Source organism: Aquarana catesbeiana, linkage group LG10 (assembly GCF_042186555.1).
Source record: "Aquarana catesbeiana isolate 2022-GZ linkage group LG10, ASM4218655v1, whole genome shotgun sequence".
NCBI lineage: Eukaryota > Metazoa > Chordata > Amphibia > Anura > Ranidae > Aquarana > Aquarana catesbeiana.
In genome coordinates, this window is record NC_133333.1 from 240,696,079 (window position 1) to 240,723,191 (window position 27,113).

General features: G+C 47.5%; 1 protein-coding gene across 6 annotated transcripts in view; it reads right to left on the reverse strand.

The window, feature by feature from the left end:
• The window catches only part of GRAMD1B (GRAM domain containing 1B), a 392,941-nt gene that overhangs the window by 51,143 nt on the left and 314,685 nt on the right, over positions 1 to 27,113 (reverse strand). Inside the window, exon 1 of one of the 6 annotated variants that reach the window (XM_073603516.1) lies at positions 14,835 to 15,195. The exons of the other annotated variants lie outside the window; for them this stretch is intronic. Coding sequence (XP_073459617.1) covers positions 14,835 to 15,035 — 201 coding nt within the window. The 5' untranslated portion in view covers positions 15,036 to 15,195. Of the gene's footprint in view, positions 1 to 14,834; positions 15,196 to 27,113 lie in introns of those variants that run through there. 6 annotated transcript variants of the gene reach the window in all.

A 27,113-nucleotide genomic window follows, 5' to 3' on the forward strand; every position in this document is an offset into this window, starting at 1 on the left:
AATGTGGTTGTAAAGGCAGAAGGTTTTTTATCGCAATACATTCTATGCATTAAGATAAAAATGTGTGCAGGAGCCCCCCTAATACTTGCCTGAGCCCCCTCTATATCAGCGTTGCACAAGAGACTCGGCTCTCCGGGACTCTCCCTCCTGATTGGCTGAGACACACAGTGGGCACCACTGGCTCCTGCCAAAGTCAGTGAGCCAATGAGGACACAGAGGGGGTGGAGCCGAGCCACAGCTCCATGTCTGAATGGACACACAGAGCAGCGGCTCGTCCCGGGGGGGCCCCATAGCAAGCTGCTTGCTGTGGGGGCACTAGGAGGAACCAGGAGCGCCGGCGAGGGACCCGAGAACAGGGGGATCTGGGCTGCTCTGTGCAAAACCATTACACAGAGGAGGTAAGTATAACACGTTTGTTATTTTTAACCGATTGCCGACCACCGCATGTAGATCTACGTCGACACAATGGCACAAACCAGGCAAATGGGCGTAACAGGTACGTCCCTTTAAATCTGCCGCCGTGCCATAACGCTTGCACCCGCCGCGAGCTCCGTGAGTGTGATCGCGGGTCCCGCGGACTCAATGTCCGCGGGGATACCCGCGATCGTCTCACGGAGAGGAAGAACGGGGAAATGCTGATGTAAACAAGCATTTCCCTTTTCTGCCTAGTGACAGGACACTGATCACCGCCCCCTGTAATCGGGAGCGGTGATCAGTGTCGCGTCACACATAGCCGCCCCCCCCCCCCCACAGTTAGAATCACTCCCTAGGACACACTTAACTCCTACAGCGCCACGTAGTGTTAACCTCTTCACTGCTAGTCACATTTACACAGTAATCAGTGCATTTTTAAATTGCACTGACTGCTGTATAAAAGACAATGGTTCAAAAATCGCGCCAAAAGTGTCCGTTCTGTCCGCCATGTTGCAATCACGGTAAAAATCGCTGATCACCGCCATTACTATTAAAAAATTATTTTTTTTTAATAAAAATGCCATAAAACTATACCCTATTTTGTAGACGCTATAACTTTTATGTAAACCAATCAATAAATGCTTACTGCAAATTTTTTTTTACCAAAAATATATAGAAGAATACATATCGGCCTAAACTGAGGGGGAAAAAAATGTTTTTTTATATATTTTTTGGGGATATTTATTATAGCAAAAAGTAAAAAATAATGCGTTTTTTTTCTAAATTGTCGCTATTTTTTTGTTTATAGTGCAAAAAATAAAAACCGCAGAGGTGATCAAATACCACGAAAAGAAAGCTCTATTTGTGGAGGAAAAAAGGACGTCAATTTTGTTTGGGAGCCACGTCACACGACCGCGCAATTGTCAGTTACAGCGATGCAGTGCCGAATCGCAAAAAACGCTCTGGTCTTTGGCCAGCCCAATGGTCCGGGGCTTAAGTGGTTAAATGAAAAAAAAAAAAAAAACACAAGACTTTAGTATTTCTAACTGGTATATATAATAACTGCAGAAACCAAATCAGACATGAAGAGTGACTGTAATCATGCAGGTTATAAAACATTTCATATTACTTTTATCATTTCTGGTTTTTTATTGACCTCGTCCCTACAGAGCCCGGTTATTAGAAGGTTATCAGACAGGAAGAGAGGTATGTGAAGGTGAGAGGAAGGTGAGCCGTCAGATCTCTGTACAGATCATGTCCTATAGAGACAGGGAAGGGCTGATAACCTGGAGGTCAGACATCCACAATCAACAGACTACAGGCTCACTTATTCTGATTGCTTCATTTAAAGTCCCCACTTCCTTTTATTCTCAACCCAAACCAGGGATGGAGGCTCTACATTGTGCTTCATTTAAAGCCCCCCCCCCCCCTCTTCATTTCTATGTATTCTGATTATGTTCCTGCAGCTTCATCCAGATGTGATGTATAGAAAACAGATTTGCTTCATTCCGTCTCTTCACATCTGGTCTGCCTGGTTATTGTTAACCTGCTCAGTGATGTCTGTCATTAGAATGGAAGTAAAACCAATCATTTAACCACTTCAGCCCCGGAAGATTTGGCTGCTGAAAGACCAGGCCATTTTTTGAGATTCGGCACTGCGTCACTTTAACTGACAATTGCGCGGTCGTGCGACGTTACACCCAAACAAAATTGACGTCCTTTTTTTCCCCACAAATAGAGCTTTCTTTTGGTGGTATTTGATCACCTCTGCATTTTTTATTTTTTGCGCTATAAACAAAAAAAGACAATTTTGAAAAAAAAAAAAAAAAAAAAAAAAAAAAACACACAATATTTTGTACTTTTTGCTAAAATAAATATCCCCATTTAAAAAAAAAAAAAAATAAATAAAAAAAATTTTTCTCAGTTTAGGCCGATATGTATTCTTCTACATAATTTAAAAAAAAAAAAAAAAAAAAAAAAAAATCGCAATAAGCATATATTGATTGGTTTGCGCAAAAGTTATAGTTTCTACAAAATAAGGGATAGATTTATAGCATTTTTATTATTTTTTTTTTTTACTAGTAATGGCGGCGATCTGCGATTTTTATCTGGACTGCGACATTATGGCAGACACATCGGACAATTTTGACACATTTTTGGGACCTTTGGCATTTATACAGCGATCAGTGCTATAAAAATGCATGGATTACTGTAAAAATGTCAGGGAAGGGGTTAACACTAGGGGGCGATCAAGGGGTTAATTGTGTTCCCTATTGTGTGTTCCTAACTGTAGGGGGAGGGGACTGACCTAGAGAGAAATTGACAGATCCTGGTTCCTAACTATTGGGAACTCTCGATCTGTCTCTCCTCACAGAACAGCACAGGATGTGTGTGTTCACACACACACACACGTCCCTGTTCTGCCTCCCGTGCCCGCGATCGCTTGTGGCCGGCGGTCATCGCAACCCTCAGCCACTAACATCGGCACCCCCACAGTGCAGCAGGCACGCACGCCTGCTATCCCATTTAAAGGAGCCGACGTACAGCTACGACGGCTCACGGGATCGTGCCGACCTGCCACAGTATAATGACGGCGCCTGGTCGGCAAGTGGTTAAAGTCGTAAAGTCTCATTGGTTTGCATTCTATGCATTAAGGTGTAAAACCTTCTGTGCTGCTGCTGCCCCCAGAGTCCCCCTTTTCCTTACCTGAACCCAATCGTTCCAGCAGAGAACGAGCCCAGCAGCTCCAGCCGCTGTCTCGGGTCCTCATTGAACAGACTGATAGCAGCAGGAGCCATTGGCGGTCAATCAAATCCAGTGACACGGGAGTCGGGGGGCGGGGCCGAGTTCTGCTGCCTGTGTCAATGGATGCAGCAGCAGGACTCGAGAGCGCGCCTGCAGGAGTGCCCTGAGGGAGAGCGGCTCTCTGTGGGGGCAGCCGATGAAGGGGAAGAGCCAGGAGCGCCACCAGGGGACCCCAGAAGAGGAGGATCGGGGCAAAACCCTTGCACAGAGCAGGTATGACATGTTTATTATTTTACAAAAATCAAACAAAATCTGTACAAATCACCAATATATTGTAGGATTGCACTGATACCATTTTTTTACTGGCGAGTTTAAGTACGTGCTGATACCGAGTCCCGATACCTTTGCGGTGCAATTTAAGCCCATACAAAATGACATTCCTCTCCAAATCGCATGCGGTTTTCCCAACCACTTCTGTGTGAAGCCAGGCTGGAATTACCATGACAAGACACACAGGAGCGGTGCGGGAAACCGCATGCGATTCAGACAGGAGTCACACTGCATTCCTGTTCAAATCACATGCTTTTCGAGTCTGTTCACTTTGTATGGGGCTCAAATCGCACAGCAGAGGTATCAGTTTTGGGTATTGGAGTATTTTTACGAGTTCGAGTACTTGTGAGAATACTCGGCATCAACACCGGTATCGGTGCATCCCTAATATATTCTAATCTGCAGCTTTAAATAAAGTAATACCAGGCAATCCTGATGAAGGTCTCCCCTGTGCTTCTTAAAGAGGAACTGCAGTCCGCTCACATCATTTGTAATAAAAACATCTTTGCCATTCTGAAGCTTCCCTCCAACCACTTTGCATATTATTTTATATATACTGTGATTTAGAGCTGCACAATTAATTGTCAAGAATCGTTATCACAATTTTTTCCCGTTGTGATCCAGACTAAAGTGTTTCACGATTCTTGCTATGCAAAGAATTCTCTCTCCTCTTCTGAAGCCACAGCCCTCAAAAGAAAGGAAGAAAAAAAAACTGGGCAGTCTGCCAAGAATTCTTTATCATTCTTTATCAGTTGAACTTAAGTATAAACATTGTAACAATTTGTCAATGGAACAGACTTCCTGCGTAAATGAGGAAAGTTTAACCACTTAAACACTAAACCTTTTTATGACATTTGTTGGTTTCAAGTTAAAATCATTTTTTTTTTTTTTTTTTGCTAGAAAATTACTTGGAACCCCCAAACATATACATTTTTTTAGTAGAGACCCAGGGATGTGCAATTGGTGGACCTCCAGCTGTTGCAAAACTACAAGTCCCATCATGCCTCTGGGTGTCATGCTTTGGCTGTCAGAGTCTTGCTATGCCTCATGGGACTTGTAGTTCTGCAACAGCTGGAGGTCCGCTAATTGCATATCCCTGGAAGTGGGTTGTATAAGGTATTTACTGGCAGAAAAAAAAGTGTTTTACTATCTAAAGTCAAAACAAGAACAAGGGCAGAAGATTTAAAGTGATTGTAAAGGATCGGCTTTTTTTTTTTTTAAATCACAAACATGTCATACTTACCTCCACTGTGCAGCTCATTTTGCACAGAGTGGCCCTGAACATCCTTTTCTGGGGTCCCCCAGCGGCTCCTCCCCGCATCAGATAACCCCCTAGGAAAAGCGCTTTCCCGAGGGGGTTACCTTGCGGGCACGTTCCCGAGTCCAGCATTTCCATCCAGAGACACGAATGCTGGACTCAGCCCCGCCCCCAGGTCATTGGATTTAACTGACAGAAGCGGGAGCCAATGGCTGCGCTGCTATCAATCTAGCCCAGTGGTTCTCAACTCCAGTCCTCAGGACCCACCAACAGGCCAGGTTTGCAAGATAGCTGAAATACATCACAGGTGATATCATTTGCTGCTCAGTGATTGCAGTATTTTAGTCTGCAACTCCCCAAGGTAATACTTAAAATCTGGCCTGTTGGTGGGTCCCGAGGACTGGAGTTGAGAACCACTGATCTAGCCAATCAGGACACGAGACACCGGCTAGAGCTGGTGTGCTCGTCCCCAGCACAAGAAAACGAGGGTTCAGGTAAGTAAAACGGGGGCACTGGGGGGCTGCTGCACTACAAGAGGTTTTTCACCCGAATGCATTGAGGTGAAAAACCACGAAGGTTTACAACCCCTTTAAATAGATTGAAAGATGAAAAAAATAACTGAAGGTCCACTTTAAGCTAGCCATGTACTAGTAGATTTCTGAATACACATTCGAAGGAATGTTCTTCTGAAAATTCTCATCAGTACATTCGATGACACAACGAATGTCGTTTTAAAGTGCTTCAAATACATAGGCTTTTAACGTTCGACTTTGAGGCAAAAAACTTTCCTGAACGAAAACCACATTTGCTGTTAGAAATTTGATTAGGGAAAACTCTTCCATTCCGCCCCTTTAAACTTTGCGGTTAAAAAGGAACGTCGATTTGACCACACTAACAATTAGAAAATGAACAAACGTTCTTAAAACAAACATATTTGAAGTACATTCTACCAGTGTATGGCCAGCTTTACTCTCACATGCTCCCCTGATAGAACTTCACACACAAAGAAAGTTCACTTCATCCACTGATGGGAAGAATCTATATTGGTTACTGGTAAGGCTGGAAAGCCGGTGTGTTTGGCTTTAAGCCATTCCAATTTGCATAAAAACTGACAGATCCGCCTGCAGCGACTTTCCATCGATAATGGACATGTAGTAAACCGTCTTCCCCTGACATATGTGCATCTACTTTAAGAGTCCTATACATCTGGATGGAAATAATCCTTTCCCTTGATACCAATGATTGCCAGGACACACAATCGGGTAGAGGATTACTTTCTAAGAACGTCTACTAGAGACGGGTACATGTGAAGGCTGAAGGTCGGTGTCAGTTCCCGAAATCCTAGCCAACCACAGAACAGGAAAATCATCTTTTTACACTATTCAGATCCGTCTGGGTTTATCTCGGTTGATTTCACCCGTTCTTCTTTACAATCATTGGAACAATAAAAAGTATTGGTAGTTGGTATTGTATTCATAGGACTGGGGGAGATGAAAGCAGGCAGAGTCCATCCTCTCCCACCATGGGACCTCAAGTATCTTCTACTATATTCAGCCCGGCTAGAATGTCCTGCTGTGAATAGTATGCAAGGCATGCATGCTATATTAAACATCTGATATCGATGTGCCCATCCCGAGCATGACACGCCCATGACATGCGTCTCCATATCCAGGGTGACATTACACAACCTGCTGTCTCCAGAGAAGGAGTCATTGTGTGGGGACCCCCCCCCCCCCCACATGGGAATGTTGGTGAAGAGTCCCATCTCAATGCTCTGGGAGGATGTGTCCTCATAACATTGGTTCTACTCCCCTTCTCAGTCTGGCTACCAGATGCTGGCTGCCACATTGCTGCCACGAGGTCTTGATTAGCGGGAACAATCTCCAAGCAAAGAAAACGGTCTTTGGAAATGTCTAGATTTTCCTGTGCTGATATAATTCACTGTGTGCAAAAAGTAATCAGTAGAAATGGTCACAGACAGTGAGGAAATCCTACGATCTGCCAGGCGTTGCTCAAATGGCGTAATATCAGAGACCACCGCCAGGAACCCCCTTCAATGGCGGACACTTTCACCCCCTTCATGCCCAGCAGTACAGCGTCACCATAGGACGGTGATTAGGGACACTGACTGGGGACTATGTAAAAAAATTAATTATATGTGTGTGTGAGAGAGAGAGATCTACCTAACCATAATATATATATATATATACACACACACACAGATATATATATATATATATATATATATATATATATATATATATATATATACACTCAGAGAGAGAGAGAGAGAGAGAGAGAGAGAGAGAGAGAGAGAGAGAGAGAGAGAGAGAGAGAGAGAGAGAGAGAGAGAGAGAGAGAGAGAGAGAGAGAGAGATACACACACATACTGAATTCCCCCTTCCTTATTTTATTTTTTTTTAACATGGTTCTTCTATTTTTGCAATATTGTCACCAGAGCAGTACATTGTCAACATAGTGACACTGTACTGCTCTGGGAAGGTGACCAGGATTTATTTATTTTTAACGCTATGAATGTGTATGAGCGCAATTATTTTTTACTTTGTGAATGGCATCCATTTATGTGCCTTTGTGTACAGTACTATTTCGATAGCTGTGATTGGTCACAGCTATCACATGGTACAACAGGTCCGCTCTTGGCCTTGTACTATGTGATCAATTACAGAGATCACAATAGTACAGAATGGCTATGAATGAAAAGCTGTTTTTGTTTTTTCTTGTTTTTTGTTTTTTTACAACTGACTCGTGACCAATCACAGCAATCACAAGGTACCAGAGCATGCACAGCGGCCTGACACAATGATCCACATGAGGAGCACGACTGGGAGGACATCATATGACATCCACCTGAAATAGCAGTGCTCCCACCTGGCCGTTTTATTACTATAGGCTGGGTGGGATGTGGTTAAGAATGCAACAAAAGGACAAGCACTTTAAGGACACCTGTAAACTAGGATCCACAAAGGCCCTAAATGAGATTTTGCTCTCCCCAGAGTCAACATGTGGTGCAGTCTTTGCAAGGGAGGCACCCTATTGCATTGTCACCTGTGGCTGTGAACTGCTCACTACAGGGTTTTCGATAAGCAGGGGTGACGATAAGCAATTCTGAAAGCCAAACTTACCAATGGTTACGTTTAGAGACTTTTAAATCTGTACGCAGACCATCAAGTCCCTGGAGCACAGCCAACACAATCCTAGACAGGCAAAGATCTCACTACCTTGGTCCTGATAAGACATTTGGCCAGGACTCAAAATTTCAAAGTCCTGAGCTACTAGCCAGTTAAAAGTTACTCGCCACCAGTTGTCCCACCCAACCCTGCCCCGCCCATAAACACATCCTCAAATTATCTCATGAAATGACAGGGTTAAATGGGTTATGCAGAATTAAATTACAGAAATAATTATTAACAACAACTTTATCAGTGCAGCCTATCAGTGCCCATCAGTGCAGCCTATCAGTGTCCAACAATGCAGCCTATCAGTGCCCAACAATGCCGCCTCACCAGTGCCCAACAATGCCGCCTCACCAGTGCCCAACAATGCCGCCTCACCAGTGCCCAACAATGCCGCCTCACCAGTGCCCAACAATGCCGCCTCACCAGTGCCCAACAATGCAGCCTCACCAGTGCCCAACAATGCAGCCTCATGGGATTCTCATCTCAGAGAAGGAAACTGTGGGGAAGGGAGAGGAAAGGAAGAAGAGAGCCGGCCGGATCACACAGAGCGAAGATCTCCCCTGTCAAACAAAGTCCCGCCTCCTGGACCGGCTCCTATGGTAGACAGCTCACTTCTTAAATTTCCCAGCATTGGACCAGTGTGCTGTCTATCACAGGGGCCGGTTCAGGAGGTGGGACCTTGCTTGACAGTGGAGATCCCTGCTCTGTATGATCCAGCCGGGTCTTCTTCTCTTCCTTTCCTCTCCCTTCCCAACAGTTTCCTGGCCGACCGCAGAATCGGCTCCCATTCAACCCCGCCTACCCAGGTAAGAGCATTAGAAATATCCAGCATGACTGCCTGCTATATCCCTTGAGCTAAGGTGTGTCTGCAGTGGAAGCTGGCACCTATACAAAATAATAATCAGCAGAACGGTACCAAGATCACCATTATATCAGGTCTATGGGCAAAAGCATGTAGAATCAGAATCAGCATCACAAACAGAAGAATCATGTCTGAGGAACAGGACAGTGTGACAAAAATCAGACCCAGCGGGTGTAGTGATGTATACAGGTCTGGGTATACAAAGGGGGTTATTTACCAAAAGGAAAATCCACTTTGCACTACAAGTGCAAACTACAAGTGCAAAGTGCACGTGAAATTGCACTTGGAAGTGCAGTCGCTGTAGATCCAAGGGGGGACATGCAAGGAGAATAAAAAACAGCATGTTAGCTTCCACATGATTGGATGATGAAATCAGCAGAGCTTCCCCTTATTTCAGATCTACCCCTCAGATTTACAGCAACTGCACTTCCAAATGCACTTTGCAATTGTAGTTTGTACATGTAGTGCAAAGTGGATTTGCCTTTCGGAAATAACCCCCAAAGTGTTTGTAGTGTAAGAACATGCAGTTCGGTCAGTGAGAGCCAGTAAAGTTTCCTGGAAAGCCAGGACTTGGCCTCCGGCAGAGGAATTTGAGCTGTGGGGCGGACCCTGGTTTGGGCCAAAAAGCACAAAGAAAGAGGGGGGCTGAACAGCATAATATTGTGCAAGACTCCTTACTAGGGCATGAAAATATACACGGCAATGGCAGTTTTTTTACTGTATTCAGGTTGGTGGGAAAAACACAAGGTTCTCCGGTGTGCTGGCATGGCTGTACATACTGAGTGTGTGCTAAATACATGTACAGAGTTGTGTATGTGACATAAGCATGCTAGGAGTGTACAGTGCTGAGAGTGCAGTGTGTGTGTGATACAAGTGTACACAGGTACGGCATTGTGTGTAATGAGGGTGCAATGTATGCCTGTGTATACTATAATTGTACAGTGTTGTAGCACACATACACTGCACCCTCCGCACTGTACACTTGTAACACACATACACTGCACCCTCCGTACTGTACACTTGTAACACACATACACTGCACCCTCCGCACTGTTCACTTGTAACACACATACACTGCACCCTCCGTACTGTACACTTGTAACACACATACACTGCACCCTCCGTACTGTACACTGTACACTTGTAACACATACACTGCACCCTCCGTACTGTACAGTTGTAACACACATACACTGCAACCTCCGCACTGTACACTTGTAACACATACACTGCACCCTCCGTACTGTACACTTGTAACACATACACTGCACCCTCCGTACTGTACAGTTGTAACACACATACACTGCAACCTCCACACTGTACACTTGTAACACACATACACTGCACCCTCCGCACTGTACACTTGTAGCACACACACACACTGGCTGCTAGGTTAATTGTACAGTGTTGGGGATGCAATGTTTGTGTGTGCTACAAACCTACATAGTTAAGCATGTCATATTTGCGAGTGTGCTGTATGTGTACCTCTGGTGCGGGGTGCCGGTCAGTGTCTATGGCAGGCTGTGGCTGGACAGCACTGAATACCGTACCGAGTGATGTGGACATTTAGAGCCCAGCCTGTTCAGGGATGAGGTTCGGGAACACAGATCTTCTGCATTCTGTTACCTCGTCCCTGAACGGACACGGCCCCAATCCTCCGTACCACTCAGTACAGCATTCAGTCCCGTCCAACTGCAGCCTGCCATAAACTGACAGCCTGGACACAAAAAGCACGGACACGGATACATTGCAGGTGAATGCCCGAGTGTGCAAACTGATGTCAGTGGATGTTCTCTGTTCCACTCACATCTGTTTTTAGGCAAGAAACTTTTTTTTTTAGGACTAGCCTCCTCAACAACAACAAAAGCACACACTGATCACTACTGACTGAGCTTCTGTTAGTTTGCACATCCATCTTCACTTGTTTACATCTGATTTTTTCTCATCAAAAAAAAAAAAAAAAAATGTAACCGAGTTGATGACTCCAGTGTGAAAGGACCCCATGGTGCACAGTGCTGTGCGCGTGTGTGTTACCAGTGCTGAGGATATAGTTTGGTGTGTGTTACCAGTGTACAGTGCGGAGGATGTAGTTTGGTGTGTGTGTTACCAGTGTACAGTGCGGAGGATGTAGTTTGGTGTGTGTGTTACCAGTGTACAGTGCTGAGGATGTAGTTTGGTGTGTGTGTTACCAGTGTACAGTGCGGAGGATGTAGTTTGGTGTGTGTGTTACCAGTGTACAGTGCTGAGGATGTAGTTTGGTGTGTGTTACCAGTGTACAGTGCGGAGGATGTAGTTTGGTGTGTGTGTTACCAGTGTACAGTGCTGAGGATGTAGTTTGGTGTGTGTGTTACCAGTAGGGTTGCACCGCTATCAAGTATTTGTACAAGTATTGGTACTTGTGCAAATGCACCGATACCTGAAACTGATACTTTCAGGTTCGGCTCTTTGAGCTTTCGGTGGGTCTCCCCAGTGTTAAAGAAGTCCGGTAATTGGAGTTGTAAAAAAAAAAAAAAAAAAAGCAGCCAGAAATGTTTATTACCAACATTGCTCAGCCCTGAAACACTAAAATAAAAAGAAACATTGTTTCTTTTTGTATATTTCTGTTTCTTCATCGGGAGATCAAAGGGATGAGCAAATGTTCCTCTGTTTAACCCCTTAATAACCCTCCATTTACTCTAATCAGCCTTAATTAACTCCCTATTCTCCTTCATGTAATTATTATTTTCCTGCTTTTCTTCTTTTGTTCACGTCTATTTTATAAAACAATTAACATTTTTTTTATTTGCTTTGTTAGTGAATGTTTTTACACATATATATATTACCGTATATTTACACACTTCGTATTGAAAAAGCGCTAAATAAAAAAACAAAAAACAATTTATTTAATTTTTAAATAACTTTTCAATGCTTTGTACCATTGCTGACAGCTGAAGTTAAACAGCTGTGGTAGGTATTGGTATCTAAAAAAAAAAAAAAAAAAGTATCGGTACTCGTACTCATTGTAACTAAAATGGTATTGGTGCATCCCTAGTTACCAGTGTACAGTGCTGAGGATGTAGTTTGGTGTGTTACAAAATGATAGCATTGAGGACGTAGTACGTGCTACAAGTTTACATTGTTGATGCCGGGTGTTTAGGGCACAGTGGGGGTGTTTTAGGGCACAGTGGGGGTGTTTTAGGGCACAGCGGGGTGTTTTAGGGCACAGCGGGGGTGTGGGGGTGTTTTAGGGCACAGCGGGGGTGTGGGGGTGTTTTAGGGCACAGCGGGGGTGTTTTAGGGCACAGCGGGGGTGTTTTAGGGCACAGCGGGGGTGTTTTAGGGCACAGCGGGGGTGTTTTAGGGCACAGCGGGGGTGTGGGGGTGTTTAGGGCACAGCGGGGGTGTTTAGGGCACAGCGGGGGTGTTTTAGGGCACAGCGGGGGTGTTTTAGGGCACAGCGGGGGTGTTTTAGGGCACAGCGGGGGTGTTTTAGGGCACACCTAGGTTGTCCAGCATGCAGCTCAACATAAAATCATAAACTTCAAAATGTTGATTTTTAAAAAGAATTCTTGTAAAAATGCGTTTACACTTAGTGAAGACGTGCGGCCCAAGAAAAACATGACAGTGTCTCCCTACTGGACTTTTAGAAGTTTTATCTCCCGCTCTTCACAATCACACCTCATTCATGGCATCAGTTTGTCAAGAACTGCATCAAATATAACACTAGTTTTAGGTCGTCCCCTTTTACTTTTATAATAAAAAATATTAGAAAAGAAATGAGGTTTTATTCCTCAGATAGGAACATTATCTATATCGGTGATCGGTAACTTGTGATCTGCATGACTTGTTCTGATCATCAGCTATCATTATTGTTATCGTATTTTATGTGCGGCCCGAGACCGTTCCTCTTCTTCCAATGTGGCCCAGGAAGGTGAAAAGTTTGGACACCCCTGATGTATACAGTGTTACCGACACAGTGGGTGGAATTATTGTACAGTGTGGATATTATTATTATACAAGGTTTGTATTATTTGTGTACAGTATGTGTATTATTAGTATATGGGGTTTGTATTATCAGCATGCAGTTTGTGTATTAGTATACAATGTTGGTGATGCAGTGTGTTTATTAGTGTGTACTTGGTATATTATTAGTGTGTAGTGTATTGCGTACAGTGGCAGGTGTATTATTAGTATACAGTGTGTATATTTTGGATACAGTTTGTATGTTATTAGTAAATTAGTGTGTATATTTGTGTGCAGTGGTGGATGTATTTTGTATCTAGTTTGCGCACTTTGTATACAGTGTTTATATCAGGATATGGTGCGTTTTGTATACATTGTGCAGCATATATGTGTATACAGTGTGTACATTATTAGTGTGCAGTGGTAGATGCATTTTGTATATAGTGTGCAGTATGTATATCTTTAGTACACAGTATACAGCATATTATTAGCATATAGTGTGTATATTAGTGTACAGTATTGTCTGTATCATTATACTGTACTGACTGTGTACTTTGTATACTGTGTGTTTATTAGTATATGGTGTGCTTTGTATACACTGTGCAGAGTATATTTGTATACAGTGTGTATTTTATTAGTGTACAGTGGAGGATGTATTTTGTATATAATGTGTATATTAGTATATGACGTGTTTTGTATACTCTGTGCAGCATTTGTACACAGTGTGTATATTATTATTGTGCAATGGTGTATGCATTTTGTATATAGTGTGCAGTGTACTGTGTGTATATGATTAGTACACAGTATACAGCATATATTATTAGCATACAGCATGTATACTATTAGTGTGCAGTGTACTGTGCACAGTAGTGGGTGTATTATACTGTACAACCTTACTTTGTATACAATGTCTGAGATTAGTGTACAGTGATGCATATACCTTATATACAGTGTGTGATTAGAGTGCAGTGGTGGGTGTACTTCGTATACTGTGTATATTATTAGTATACAATGTGTGTATGATTAGTGTACAGAGCGGGGGTGTATTATTAGAACACAGTGTATAATGGGGGGGGGGCTCTTATTAGTACACAGTATATAATGGGGGGTATTTTTAGTACACAGTATATAATGGGGGGTGTTATTAGTACACAGTATATAATGGGGGGTGTTATTAGTACACAGTATATAATGGGGGGTGTTATTAGTACACAGTATATAATGGGGGGTGTTATTAGTACACAGTATATCATGGGGGATGTTATTAGTACACAGTATATAATGGGGGGTGTTATTAGTACACAGTATATAATGGGGGGTATTTTTAGTACACAGTATATAACAGGGGTATTATTAGTACACAGTATATGATGGGGGGGGGGGTATTTTTAGTACACAGTGTATAATGGGGGGTATTATTAGTACACAGTATATAATGTGGGGTATTATTAGTACACAGTATATGATGATGGGGGGGGGGGGGCATTTTTAGTACACAGTGTATAATAGGGGGGTATTATTAGTACACAGTATATGATGGGGGGGTATTTTTAGTACACAGTATATAATGGGGGGTATTTTTAGTACACAGTATATAACGGGGGTATTATTAGTACACAGTATATGATGGGGGGGGGGGTATTTTTAGTACACAGTGTATAATGGGGGGTATTATTAGTACACAGTATATAATGTGGGGTATTATTAGTACACAGTATATGATGATGGGGGGGGGGGGGCATTTTTAGTACACAGTGTATAATAGGGGGGTATTATTAGTACACAGTATATGATGGGGGGGTATTTTTAGTACACAGTATATAACGGGGGTATTATTAGTACACAGTATATGATGGGGGGGGGGGGTATTTTTAGTACACAGCGTATAATGGGGGGTATTATTAGTACACAGTATATAATGTGGGGTATTATTAGTACACAGTATATGATGATGGGGGGGGGGCATTTTTAGTACACAGTGTATAATAGGGGGGTATTATTAGTACACAGTATATAATGGGGGGGGGGGGTTATTATTAGTACACAGTGTATAATAGGTGTGTGTGTGGGGGGGGGTGACACTCACAGCAGGCAGTTCGTCCTCCCAGTAGTATTGGGGGTCCTCCTCCTCCTCTATGGGGGGGTCCCCTGTGTGTAGGGAGGTCAGGTACCACAATACAGCCTCCTCTGAGCTCCAGTCCCCCGGACAGTCCTCGGTGTCGGTGGGCTCCATGGACTCCTCATCACAGGACATGCTGCTCTCCTCTCCCCCGGCCTTCTCCTTCATCCTCCTCGCTGTTCTCTGCACTCATCTCCCATCACAGGGAACTCTCCTCTCTCCCGGCCCCGCCCCTCCTCACACCACGTGCTGACCTGCAGTAACCCCGCAGATGTGATCCCGGAGAGGCAGGAAGAGGCCGATCATCATCAACAACACGGGGAACCCCCGGAGAGGAGTCACTACAGGGCAATGACCCCGCCCCGCCCCCTCCATAGGGAATCTCCCCCTCCCCCCGTCACTGAGCCTCCAATCCCAGCAATTATTCCATGTCACCATCTGTACACATGTGTCCATCAATGTCCCCCGTGCGTGTGTCCATCAATGTCCCGGCGTGTCCGTCAATGACCTGGCAGGTCTGGTCTCCCAGTGTGTCCAACAATGTCCTGGTGTGTCCATCAATGTCCCCCGTGTGCGTGTGTCCATCAATGTCCCCCGTGTGCGTGTGTCCATCAATGTCCCCCGTGTGCGTGTGTCCATCACTGTCCCCCGTGTGCGTGTGTCCATCACTGTCCCCCGTGCGTGTGTCCATCACTGTCCCCCGTGCGTGTGTCCATCAATGTCCCGTGTGCGCCCATCAATGTCCCGGCGTGTCCATCAATGTCCCGTGTGCGCCCATCAATGTCCCGGCGTGTCCATCAATGTCCCCCGTGTGCGTGTGTCCATCAATGTCCCCCGTGCGTGTGTCCATCACTGTCCCCCGTGCGTGTGTCCATCACTGTCCCCCGTGCGTGTGTCCATCACTGTCCCCCGTGCGTGTGTCCATCACTGTCCCCCGTGCGTGTGTCCATCACTGTCCCCCGTGCGTGTGTCCATCACTGTCCCCCGTGCGTGTGTCCATCAATGTCCCGTGTGCGCCCATCAATGTCCCGGCGTGTCCATCAATGACCTGGCAGGTCTGGTCTCCCAGTGTGTCCAACAATGTCCTGGTGTGTCCATCAATGTCCCCCGTGCGTGTGTCCATCAATGTCCCCCCGTGTGTGTGTCCATCAATGTCCCGGCGTGTCCATCAATGACCTGGCAGGTCTGGTCTCCCAGTGTGTCCAACAATGTCCTGGTGTGTCCATCAATGTCCCCCGTGTGCGTGTCTCCATCAATGTCCCCCGTGTGCGTGTCTCCATCAATGTCCCCCGTGTGCGTGTCTCCATCAATGTCCCCCGTGTGCGTGTCTCCATCAATGTCCCCCGTGTGCGTGTCTCCATCAATGTCCCCCGTGTGAGTGTCTCCATCAATGTCCCCCGTGTGAGTGTCTCCATCAATGTCCCCCGTGTGCGTGTCTCCATCAATGTCCCCCGTGTGCGTGTCTCCATCAATGTCCCCCGTGCGTGTCTCCATCAATGTCCCGTGTGCGCCCATCAATGTCCCGGCGTGTCCATCAATGACCTGGCAGGTCTGGTCTCCCAGTGTGTCCAACAATATGCTGGTGTGTCCATCAATGTCCCCCGTGCATGTGTCCATCAATGTCCCCCGTGTGCGTGTCTCCATCAATGTCCCCCGTGTGCGTGTCTCCATCAATGTCCCCCGTGTGCGTGTCTCCATCAATGTCCCCCGTGTGCGTGTCTCCATCAATGTCCCCCGTGTGCGTGTCTCCATCAATGTCCCCCGTGTGCGTGTCTCCATCAATGTCCCCCGTGTGCGTGTCTCCATCAATGTCCCCCGTGTGCGTGTCTCCATCAATGTCCCCCGTGTGCGTGTCTCCATCAATGTCCCCCGTGTGCGTGTCTCCATCAATGTCCCCCGTGTGCGTGTCTCCATCAATGTCCCCCGTGTGCGTGTCTCCATCAATGTCCCCCGTGTGCGTGTCTCCATCAATGTCCCCCATGTGCGTGTCTCCATCAATGTCCCCCATGTGCGTGTCTCCATCAATGTCCCCCATGTGCGTGTCTCCATCAATGTCCCCCGTGCGTGTGTCCATCAATGTCCCGTGTGCGCCCATCAATGACCTGGCAGGTCTGGTCTCCCAGTGTGTCCAACAATGTTCTGGTGTGTCCATCAATGTCCCCCGTGCGTGTGTCCATCACTGTCCTCCGTGCGTGTGTCCATCACTGTCCCCCGTGCGTGTGTCCATCACTGTCCCCCGTGCGTGTGTCCATCACTGTCCCCCGTGCGTGTGTCCATCACTGTCCCCCGTGCGTGTGTCCATCACTGTCCCCCGTGCGCCCATCAATGGCCTGGCAGGTCTGGTCTCCCAGTGTGTCCAACAATGTCCTGGTGTGTCCATCAATGTCCCCCGTGTGCGTGTCTCCATCAATGTCCCCCGTGTGAGTGTCTCCATCAATGTCCCCCGTGTGAGTGTCTCCATCAATGTCCCCCGTGTGCGTGTCTCCATCAATGTCCCCCGTGTGCGTGTCTCCATCAATGTCCCCCGTGCGTGTCTCCATCAATGTCCCGTGTGCGCCCATCAATGTCCCGGCGTGTCCATCAATGACCTGGCAGGTCTGGTCTCCCAGTGTGTCCAACAATATGCTGGTGTGTCCATCAATGTCCCCCGTGCATGTGTCCATCAATGTCCCCCGTGTGCGTGTCTCCATCAATGTCCCCCGTGTGCGTGTCTCCATCAATGTCCCCCGTGTGCGTGTCTCCATCAATGTCCCCCGTGTGCGTGTCTCCATCAATGTCCCCCGTGTGCGTGTCTCCATCAATGTCCCCCGTGTGCGTGTCTCCATCAATGTCCCCCGTGTGCGTGTCTCCATCAATGTCCCCCGTGTGCGTGTCTCCATCAATGTCCCCCGTGTGCGTGTCTCCATCAATGTCCCCCGTGTGCGTGTCTCCATCAATGTCCCCCGTGTGCGTGTCTCCATCAATGTCCCCCGTGTGCGTGTCTCCATCAATGTCCCCCGTGTGCGTGTCTCCATCAATGTCCCCCGTGTGCGTGTCTCCATCAATGTCCCCCGTGTGCGTGTCTCCATCAATGTCCCCCGTGTGCGTGTCTCCATCAATGTCCCCCGTGTGCGTGTCTCCATCAATGTCCCCCGTGTGCGTGTCTCCATCAATGTCCCCCGTGCGTGTGTCCATCAATGTCCCGTGTGCGCCCATCAATGACCTGGCAGGTCTGGTCTCCCAGTGTGTCCAACAATGTTCTGGTGTGTCCATCAATGTCCCCCGTGCGTGTGTCCATCACTGTCCTCCGTGCGTGTGTCCATCACTGTCCCCCGTGCGTGTGTCCATCACTGTCCCCCGTGCGTGTGTCCATCACTGTCCCCCGTGCGTGTGTCCATCACTGTCCCCCGTGCGTGTGTCCATCACTGTCCCCCGTGCGCCCATCAATGGCCTGGCAGGTCTGGTCTCCCAGTGTGTCCAACAATGTCCTGGTGTGTCCATCAATGTCCCCCGTGTGCGTGTCTCCATCAGTGCCCCCCGTGTGCGTGTCTCCATCAGTGTCCCCCGTGTGCGTGTCTCCATCAGTGTCCCCCGTGTGCGTGTCTCCATCAGTGTCCCCCGTGTGCGTGTCTCCATCAGTGTCCCCCGTGTGCGTGTCTCCATCAGTGTCCCCCGTGTGCGTGTCTCCATCAGTGTCCCCCGTGTGCGTGTCTCCATCAGTGTCCCCCGTGTGCGTGTCTCCATCAGTGTCCCCCGTGTGCGTGTCTCCATCAGTGTCCCCCGTGTGCGTGTCTCCATCAGTGTCCCCCGTGTGCGTGTCTCCATCAGTGTCCCCCGTGTGCGTGTCTCCATCAGTGTCCCCCGTGTGCGTGTCTCCATCAGTGTCCCCCGTGTGCGTGTCTCCATCAGTGTCCCCCGTGTGCGTGTCTCCATCAGTGTCCCCCGTGTGCGTGTCTCCATCAGTGTCCCCCGTGTGCGTGTCTCCATCAGTGTCCCCCGTGTGCGTGTCTCCATCAGTGTCCCCCGTGTGCGTGTCTCCATCAGTGTCCCCCGTGTGCGTGTCTCCATCAGTGTCCCCCGTGTGCGTGTCTCCATCAGTGTCCCCCGTGTGCGTGTCTCCATCAGTGTCCCCCGTGTGCGTGTCTCCATCAGTGTCCCCCGTGTGCGTGTCTCCATCAGTGTCCCCCGTGTGCGTGTCTCCATCAGTGTCCCCCGTGTGCGTGTCTCCATCAGTGTCCCCCGTGTGCGTGTCTCCATCAGTGTCCCCCGTGTGCGTGTCTCCATCAGTGTCCCCCGTGTGCGTGTCTCCATCAGTGTCCCCCGTGTGCGTGTCTCCATCAGTGTCCCCCGTGTGCGTGTCTCCATCAGTGTCCCCCGTGTGCGTGTCTCCATCAGTGTCCCCCGTGTGCGTGTCTCCATCAGTGTCCCCCGTGTGCGTGTCTCCATCAGTGTCCCCCGTGTGCGTGTCTCCATCAGTGTCCCCCGTGTGCGTGTCTCCATCATTGTCCCCCGTGTGCGTGTCTCCATCAATGTCCCCCGTGTGCGTGTCTCCATCAATGTCCCCCGTGTGCGTGTCTCCATCAATGTCCCCCGTGTGCGTGTCTCCATCAATGTCCCCCGTGTGCGTGTCTCCATCAATGTCCCCCGTGTGCGTGTCTCCATCAATGTCCCCCGTGTGCGTGTCTCCATCAATGTCCCCCGTGTGCGTGTCTCCATCAATGTCCCCCGTGTGCGTGTCTCCATCAATGTCCCCCGTGTGCGTGTCTCCATCAATGTCCCCCGTGTGCGTGTCTCCATCAATGTCCCCCGTGTGCGTGTCTCCATCAATGTCCCCCGTGTGCGTGTCTCCATCAATGTCCCCCGTGTGCGTGTCTCCATCAATGTCCCCCGTGTGCGTGTCTCCATCAATGTCCCCCGTGTGCGTGTCTCCATCAATGTCCCCCGTGTGCGTGTCTCCATCACTGTCCCCCGTGCGTGTGTCCATCACTGTCCCCCGTGCGTGTGTCCATCACTGTCCCGTGTGCGCCCATCAATGTCCCGGCGTGTCCATCAATGACCTGGCAGGTCTGGTCTCCCAGTGTGTCCAACAATGTCCTGGTGTGTCCATCAATGTCCCCCGTGTGCGTGTCTCCATCAATGTCCCCCGTGTGCGTGTCTCCATCAATGTCCCCCGTGTGCGTGTCTCCATCAATGTCCCCCGTGTGCGTGTCTCCATCAATGTCCCCCGTGTGCGTGTCTCCATCAATGTCCCCCGTGTGCGTGTCTCCATCAATGTCCCCCGTGTGCGTGTCTCCATCAATGTCCCCCGTGTGCGTGTCTCCATCAATGTCCCCCGTGTGCGTGTCTCCATCAATGTCCCCCGTGTGCGTGTCTCCATCAATGTCCCCCGTGTGCGTGTCTCCATCAATGTCCCCCGTGTGCGTGTCTCCATCAATGTCCCCCGTGTGCGTGTCTCCATCAATGTCCCCCGTGTGCGTGTCTCCATCAATGTCCCCCGTGTGCGTGTCTCCATCAATGTCCTCCGTGTGCGTGTCTCCATCAATGTCCCCCGTGTGCGTGTCTCCATCAATGTCCCCCGTGTGCGTGTCTCCATCAATGTCCCCCGTGTGCGTGTCTCCATCAATGTCCCCCGTGTGCGTGTCTCCATCAATGTCCCCCGTGTGCGTGTCTCCATCAATGTCCCCCGTGTGCGTGTCTCCATCAATGTCCCCCGTGTGCGTGTCTCCATCAATGTCCCCCGTGTGCGTGTCTCCATCAATGTCCCCCGTGTGCGTGTCTCCATCAATGTCCCCCGTGTGCGTGTCTCCATCAATGTCCCCCGTGTGCGTGTCTCCATCAATGTCCCCCGTGCGTGTGTCCATCAATGTCCCCCGTGCGTGTGTCCATCACTGTCCCCCGTGCGTGTGTCCATCACTGTCCCCCGTGCGTGTGTCCATCACTGTCCCCCGTGCGTGTCCCCATCACTGTCCCCCGTGCGTGTCCCCATCACTGTCCCCCGTGCGTGTCCCCATCACTGTCCCGTGTGCGCCCATCAATGTCCCGGCGTGTCCATCAATGACCTGGCAGGTCTGGTCTCCCAGTGTGTCCAACAATGTCCTGGTGTGTCCATCAATGTCCCCCGTGCATGTGTCCATCAATGTCCCCCGTGTGTGTGTCCATCAATGTCCCCCCGTGTGCGTGTCTCCATCAATGTCCCCCCGTGTGCGTGTCTCCATCAATGTCCCCCCGTGTGCGTGTCTCCATCAATGTCCCCCGTGTGCGTGTCTCCATCAATGTCCCGTGTGCGTGTCCATCAATGTCACTCTGGTACATTGATGGACACTCCATCAATGTCCCGGCGTGTCCAACAATGTCCTGGTGTGTCCGGTCTCCTGATGTGTCCGGTCTCCTGATGTGTCCATCAATGTCCTGGTGGGTCTAGTCTCCTGATGTGTCCATCAATGTCCTGGTGGGTCTAGTCTCCTGATGTGTCCATCAATGTCCTGGTGGGTCTAGTCTCCTGATGTGTCCATCAATGTCCTGGTGGGTCTAGTCTCCTGATGTGTCCATCAATGTCCTGGTGGGTCTAGTCTCCTGATGTGTCCATCAATGTCCTGGTGGGTCTAGTCTCCTGATGTGTCCATCAATGTCCTGGTGGGTCTAGTCTCCTGATGTGTCCATCAATGTCCTGGTGGGTCTAGTCTCCTGATGTGTCCATCAATGTCCTGGTGGGTCTAGTCTCCTGATGTGTCCATCAATGTCCTGGTGGGTCTAGTCTCCTGATGTGTCCATCAATGTCCTGGTGGGTCTAGTCTCCTGATGTGTCCATCAATGTCCTGGTGGGTCTAGTCTCCTGATGTGTCCATCAATGTCCTGGTGGGTCTAGTCTCCTGATGTGTCCATCAATGTCCTGGTGGGTCTAGTCTCCTGATGTGTCCATCAATGTCCTGGTGGGTCTAGTCTCCTGATGTGTCCATCAATGTCCTGGTGGGTCTAGTCTCCTGATGTGTCCATCAATGTCCTGGTGGGTCTAGTCTCCTGGTGTGTCTGGTCTGCCGGTGTGTCCATCAATGTCCTGGTGTGTCTGGTCTCCTGGTGTGTCCATCAATGCCCTGGTGTGTCCATCAATGCCCTGGTGTGTCCATCAATGCCCTGGTGTGTCCATCAATGCCCTGGTGTGTCCATCAATGCCCTGGTGTGTCCATCAATGCCCTGGTGTGTCCATCAATGCCCTGGTGTGTCCATCAATATCCTGGCAGGTCTAGTGTCATGGGTGTGTCCATCAATGTCCTGGTGTGTCCATCAATGTCCTGGTGTGTCTGGTAGTGAGTGGTCTCATCCAGCTGGACTTGTTTTGTGATGGTGAAGAGGACTCCCAGCTCCTCCAACCCTCTTCTCCCATCACATCTCATAGTACAGGGGGGAGAAGGGGGGGTGCTCCGGGGAATGCAGTCATCCCAGATGTAGCTGGAGTGGTGGAAGGAAGAATTCCAGGTACAGCAATCTGTTACATAGTTACATTTCCAGCTTGGACCAGTGTAATTCTGTATATACCATACCTGGCTATTGCCCCTTGAAGCTGGAAATCAAAATATATACCACTACCCCAGTGACCTCCACTTGCTTCCATGTCCCGTGCTAAGCAGCTGCATTGTGAGCACAGGAGGGTGCCATACAGAGAATGCTTTTCATTTTTTTCAATGACTGCAAAGCAATCTCTCATTGGACAAGGTGGACATCATTGCATAAGCACCCCACCTTATCCAATCAGAGAACGTATGGTACTCATTGAGAGCATACAAAGTGATCTCTGAAGCGAGCAACCTCATATGTTCACAATGCAGTCTTGGCAGGGGACTCGGAAGCGATCAGCAATCACTATAATATTGGTGGCGACTATGGTGATTTCCAGCTTCCACAGGGATCCCACAGGTATGGAACATATATACATGACTCCAAACTGGAGCAGTATAAACTATGTAAACATTGCCATACCTGACATTCATTTCTAACCCCTTAGTGACGGGTGAGCATAAAACAACTCCTAATGCCTGAACACAATTTAGCAACATTGACATGTGGCATAGTTGTATATTTCTTGCCATTACCATGACTTACCAAACAACCCAAAATAAATTCCTCCTGACGATCGCAGCGATACCACGTTTATGTTAGTTGCGGTTTGTACCCGTAGTACAGCCCAGAAACCATAGTGCACATTTTGCTTTTTGTTATCCTACCTAAACACACACTGATACTAGCAAAAAAAAAAAAAAACCTACCCAAAATATACTGATCCTGACCTTTGACCCTGGCACGGACCTAGATCAAACCATGATCTAGCTATTTATTTATTCATTTATTACACACTTTTTATTTATATCTTTCCCTCCTGCAAAGAGACGAGGATACAATGTACCCTTCGCTCAAAAGAAAACACAGAGCTGGGCGATACAGTGACTGATCACTGTGAAAGCCAATCAGAGGCTATCACAGCGATCAGGTGACCCAAGACCGGGAATCCTGAGTCCCGATTATTAGTATGGGACCCGGGACTCTCAAGTGAGAGCCCGGTCTCTGTGCCGGGAGCGTGCTGTGCGGCGCGCTCCCAGCATAAAGATGTATGCAGATATACAGCTTCATGGATAAAGACCCACTTCTGTAATGCCCCATATCTGCTTACAGTCGACGGGAAGGGGTTAATGCCCCATCCCAGGCTAGATATGACCCGGTTTTCAGTTAAAACCCGGTTTCAGTTCCCTTGTGAAGGAAGCCCTGTGTGCGGATTTCCTGCTCCATTATCTGTATTTTGGACTTTTACAGTAACACATTTAATATATACAATTATCCTATGGATTTTTAATTTTTTGTGTTCTTAAAATGCCCTTTAGATATACATATGATTCTTTCATATATATATATATATATATATATATATATATATATATATATATATATATATATATATATATTGGAATGCGGGTCATGGTTTTTTTCACATATTTTTTCCAGTTAAATGCGCCTATACTTGTATTTTGTAAATATGACCCCCTCCCTCCCATCCATCCTGCTGGTATTTGTACCTTTCTTACCTGGTGAAGACAGATATACTCACCTTAAACCCCCATCCATGTCACCTGCTGTCTCCAAGTGTAGGGGACTGCCGAGCACAGAGATGGCATCTGAGACCATCAGTCTTCCCAGTGACATCAACAGTCTTCAGGAACCTGAAATTCTTCATCAATTTAGGCCAATATGTATTCTGCTACATATTTGTGGCAAAATAAAATCCCAATAAGCGTATATATATTTATTGGTTTGTGCAAAAGTTATAGTGTTTACAAAATAGGGGAAAGATTCAGAGACTTTTTATTATTGTTTTTACTAGTAATGGTGACGGTCTATGATTTTTGGTGGCACTGCAACATTGTGGCAGACAAATCTGACCCCAAGTGACACTTTTTGGTGACTAGGGACACCAATACAGTGCTATAAAAATGCACTGATCACTGTATAATTGTCACTGGCAGGGAAGGGGTTAACACTAGTGGTGATCAAAGGGTTACGTGTTCCCTAGGGAGGTGTTTCTAGCTGTCAGGGGGATGGGCTCACTGGGAGTAGAGAGAGATCGCTGTTCCTGATCACTAGGAAAAGCTGATCTCTCTCTCTCCTACCCTGTCAGAACGTGGATCCGCCTTGTTTACAAAGGCAGATCCCTGTTCTGCCTCTCTTTCCTGAGATCACGGGTGGGAGGCAGACATCGGGTCTACCGAGCCCGCGGGCGAGCTCCCACGACGCACTGGGGCGCGTGCCCCTGCAAAAGCCAGTGCACGAACTGACGTACCGGTTCAAACTATGGGATAGATTTAGGGACCTATTTTTAATCACGTTTTTGGTTAAATCCTCTCTGGGATAAAGTTCATCTGTCTCCCATCCCCCTCTGATGGTTTTAGTAAAAAAAACACGCAAAAAACATGTTTTTCTTTGCGTGTTATGTGTGACATGGAGTCATCCTATTGGATGATAAAAATGTAGCGCTAAAGGATAAACAAATATGGCTGTATGCACATAATAAATGGGTGGTGAGAAATCAATCATACAAAAACTTAAACGAAATGGAAATGTGAAAAAGTCCAATAAATGTAAAGGTCCTGGAACGGACCGGTGTAAGTCCACCACCAGAAAGTCGCTAGTCAGGGATGGAGTACACTGGTACTGACCGGCATATAGAGCATCAGGGATGGTACATTTTCAACCAAAAGGGGAAGTATATCTACTCTTACCGGAACAGGTGGACTCGACTATTAGCGACAACGAGTCATTAAGGCAAGGGTGCCGAAATCGACAGAACTCCAAGGAACCCAGGACCTCCAAACACAACTCCAAGGGGTGTGCAGGTAACCGCCAGACTGGAACTCGGATGCGGGGGACACCTAGGCTGGAATTCAGGCGTTGAAGGCCAGACTGGACAGCAAAAGAACTCTGGTCTGTGTATCAGCCTTGTAACTCGGCACCCTTGCCTTAATGACTTGTTGTCGCTGACAGTCGAGTCCACCTGTTCCGGTAAGAGTAGATATACTTCCCCTTTTGGTTGAAGATGTACCATCCCTGATGCTCTACATGCCGGACAGTACCAGTGTACTCCATCCCTGACTAGCGACTTTCTGGCGGTGGACTTACACCGGTCCGTTCTACTACTGCTAGCTGGGTCTCTGCAGAGTTATTTAAATTACAATTACTGCAAAAGTATAACTTTGTATCAGGTCATATCTGACAGATGCAAATTTGCAGCAATTAACGCCTTTAGTTTGTGTGAATAGGCCTGGGTAAGCTTTGCATGTCTGGACTAAAAATTGCTAGGAGTTTACTGTACTCACCCTGCCACCATGTACTCACCATATAGTATAGGAGCCTGCGCTCACCCTACCCTGTACTTACCATATAGGAGCCTGCGCTCACCATACTCTGTTCTTACCATATAGGAGCCTGCACTTACCCTACCCTGTACTCACTATACAGGAGCCTGTACTCACCCTACCCTGTATTTACTATATAGGAGCCTGTACTCTCCCTACCCTGTACTTACTATATAGAAGCCTGCACTCACCCTACCCTATACTTACTATTTAGGAGCCTGTACTCACTATATAAGAGCTTGCACTCACCCTGCTCTGTACTCACTATATAGTATAGGAGCCTGCCATCAATATACCCTGCACTCACTATATACTATAGAAACCTGCACTTACCCTGCCCTAATCTCACTATATAATATAGGAGCCTGCACTCATACTACTGTGTACTCACTATATAGTATAGGAGCTTGCACACACCCTGCCCTTTACTCACTATATAGTATAGGAGCCTGCCCTAATCTCACTATATAGTATAGGAGCCTGCACTCATCCTACCATGTACTCACTATATAGTATAGAAGCCTGCACTCACTATATAGTATAGGAGCCTGCACTCATCCTACCATGTACTCACTATATAGTATAGAAGCCTGTACTCACTATATAGTATAGGAGCCTGTACTCACTATATAGTATAGGAGCCTGTACTCACTATATAGTATAGGAGCCTGTACTCACAATATAGTATAGGAGCCTGTACTCACAATATAGTATAGGAGCCTGTACTCACTATGTAGTATAGGAGCCTGTACTCACTATGTAGTATAGGAGCCTGCACGCACCCTGCCCTGTACTCACTATATATTATAGGAGTCTGCATTCACCCTGCCCTGTACTTACTATATAGTTCTCTATATAGGAGCTGTTGTGGCCCTCTACTAGATGAGCTGCACTGAACTGGCCCTGCACTCATTACATTGGACTGTGCCCTCACTGAACCGGATCTACAGAAGAGGTCACTGACTGAGCTTTTTTTTTTTTTCCATCAGCCAGTGATCGAAACCCAGAACAAATACCTATTCATTAGTCATACACAGTTTCAGTCAAAATCAATAACTTGCTGAAATCAAAGGGCAAATGAAACCTGCTTGGTTACTCACAGGAGTGCTGCCTGTAAATATTAACCTATATCCATGTGACACTCACCATGACCAGGGACTGAATAGAACAGGTCAACATTTTACCATAATGAATCATAAGGTATATCACAGATAACCCTCCCCCACTGTTAGAGCTAGCAATGGTCAACTGCGCCGAGGTTCTTGTTCTATAGTTTTATGGTATATCCCTTGATTTGGCTGGCTGTTGGGTGTGGATAATCTTCCTCCCCCTCATATGGTAAATGATGTAAAATCTAACCACATCAACATTT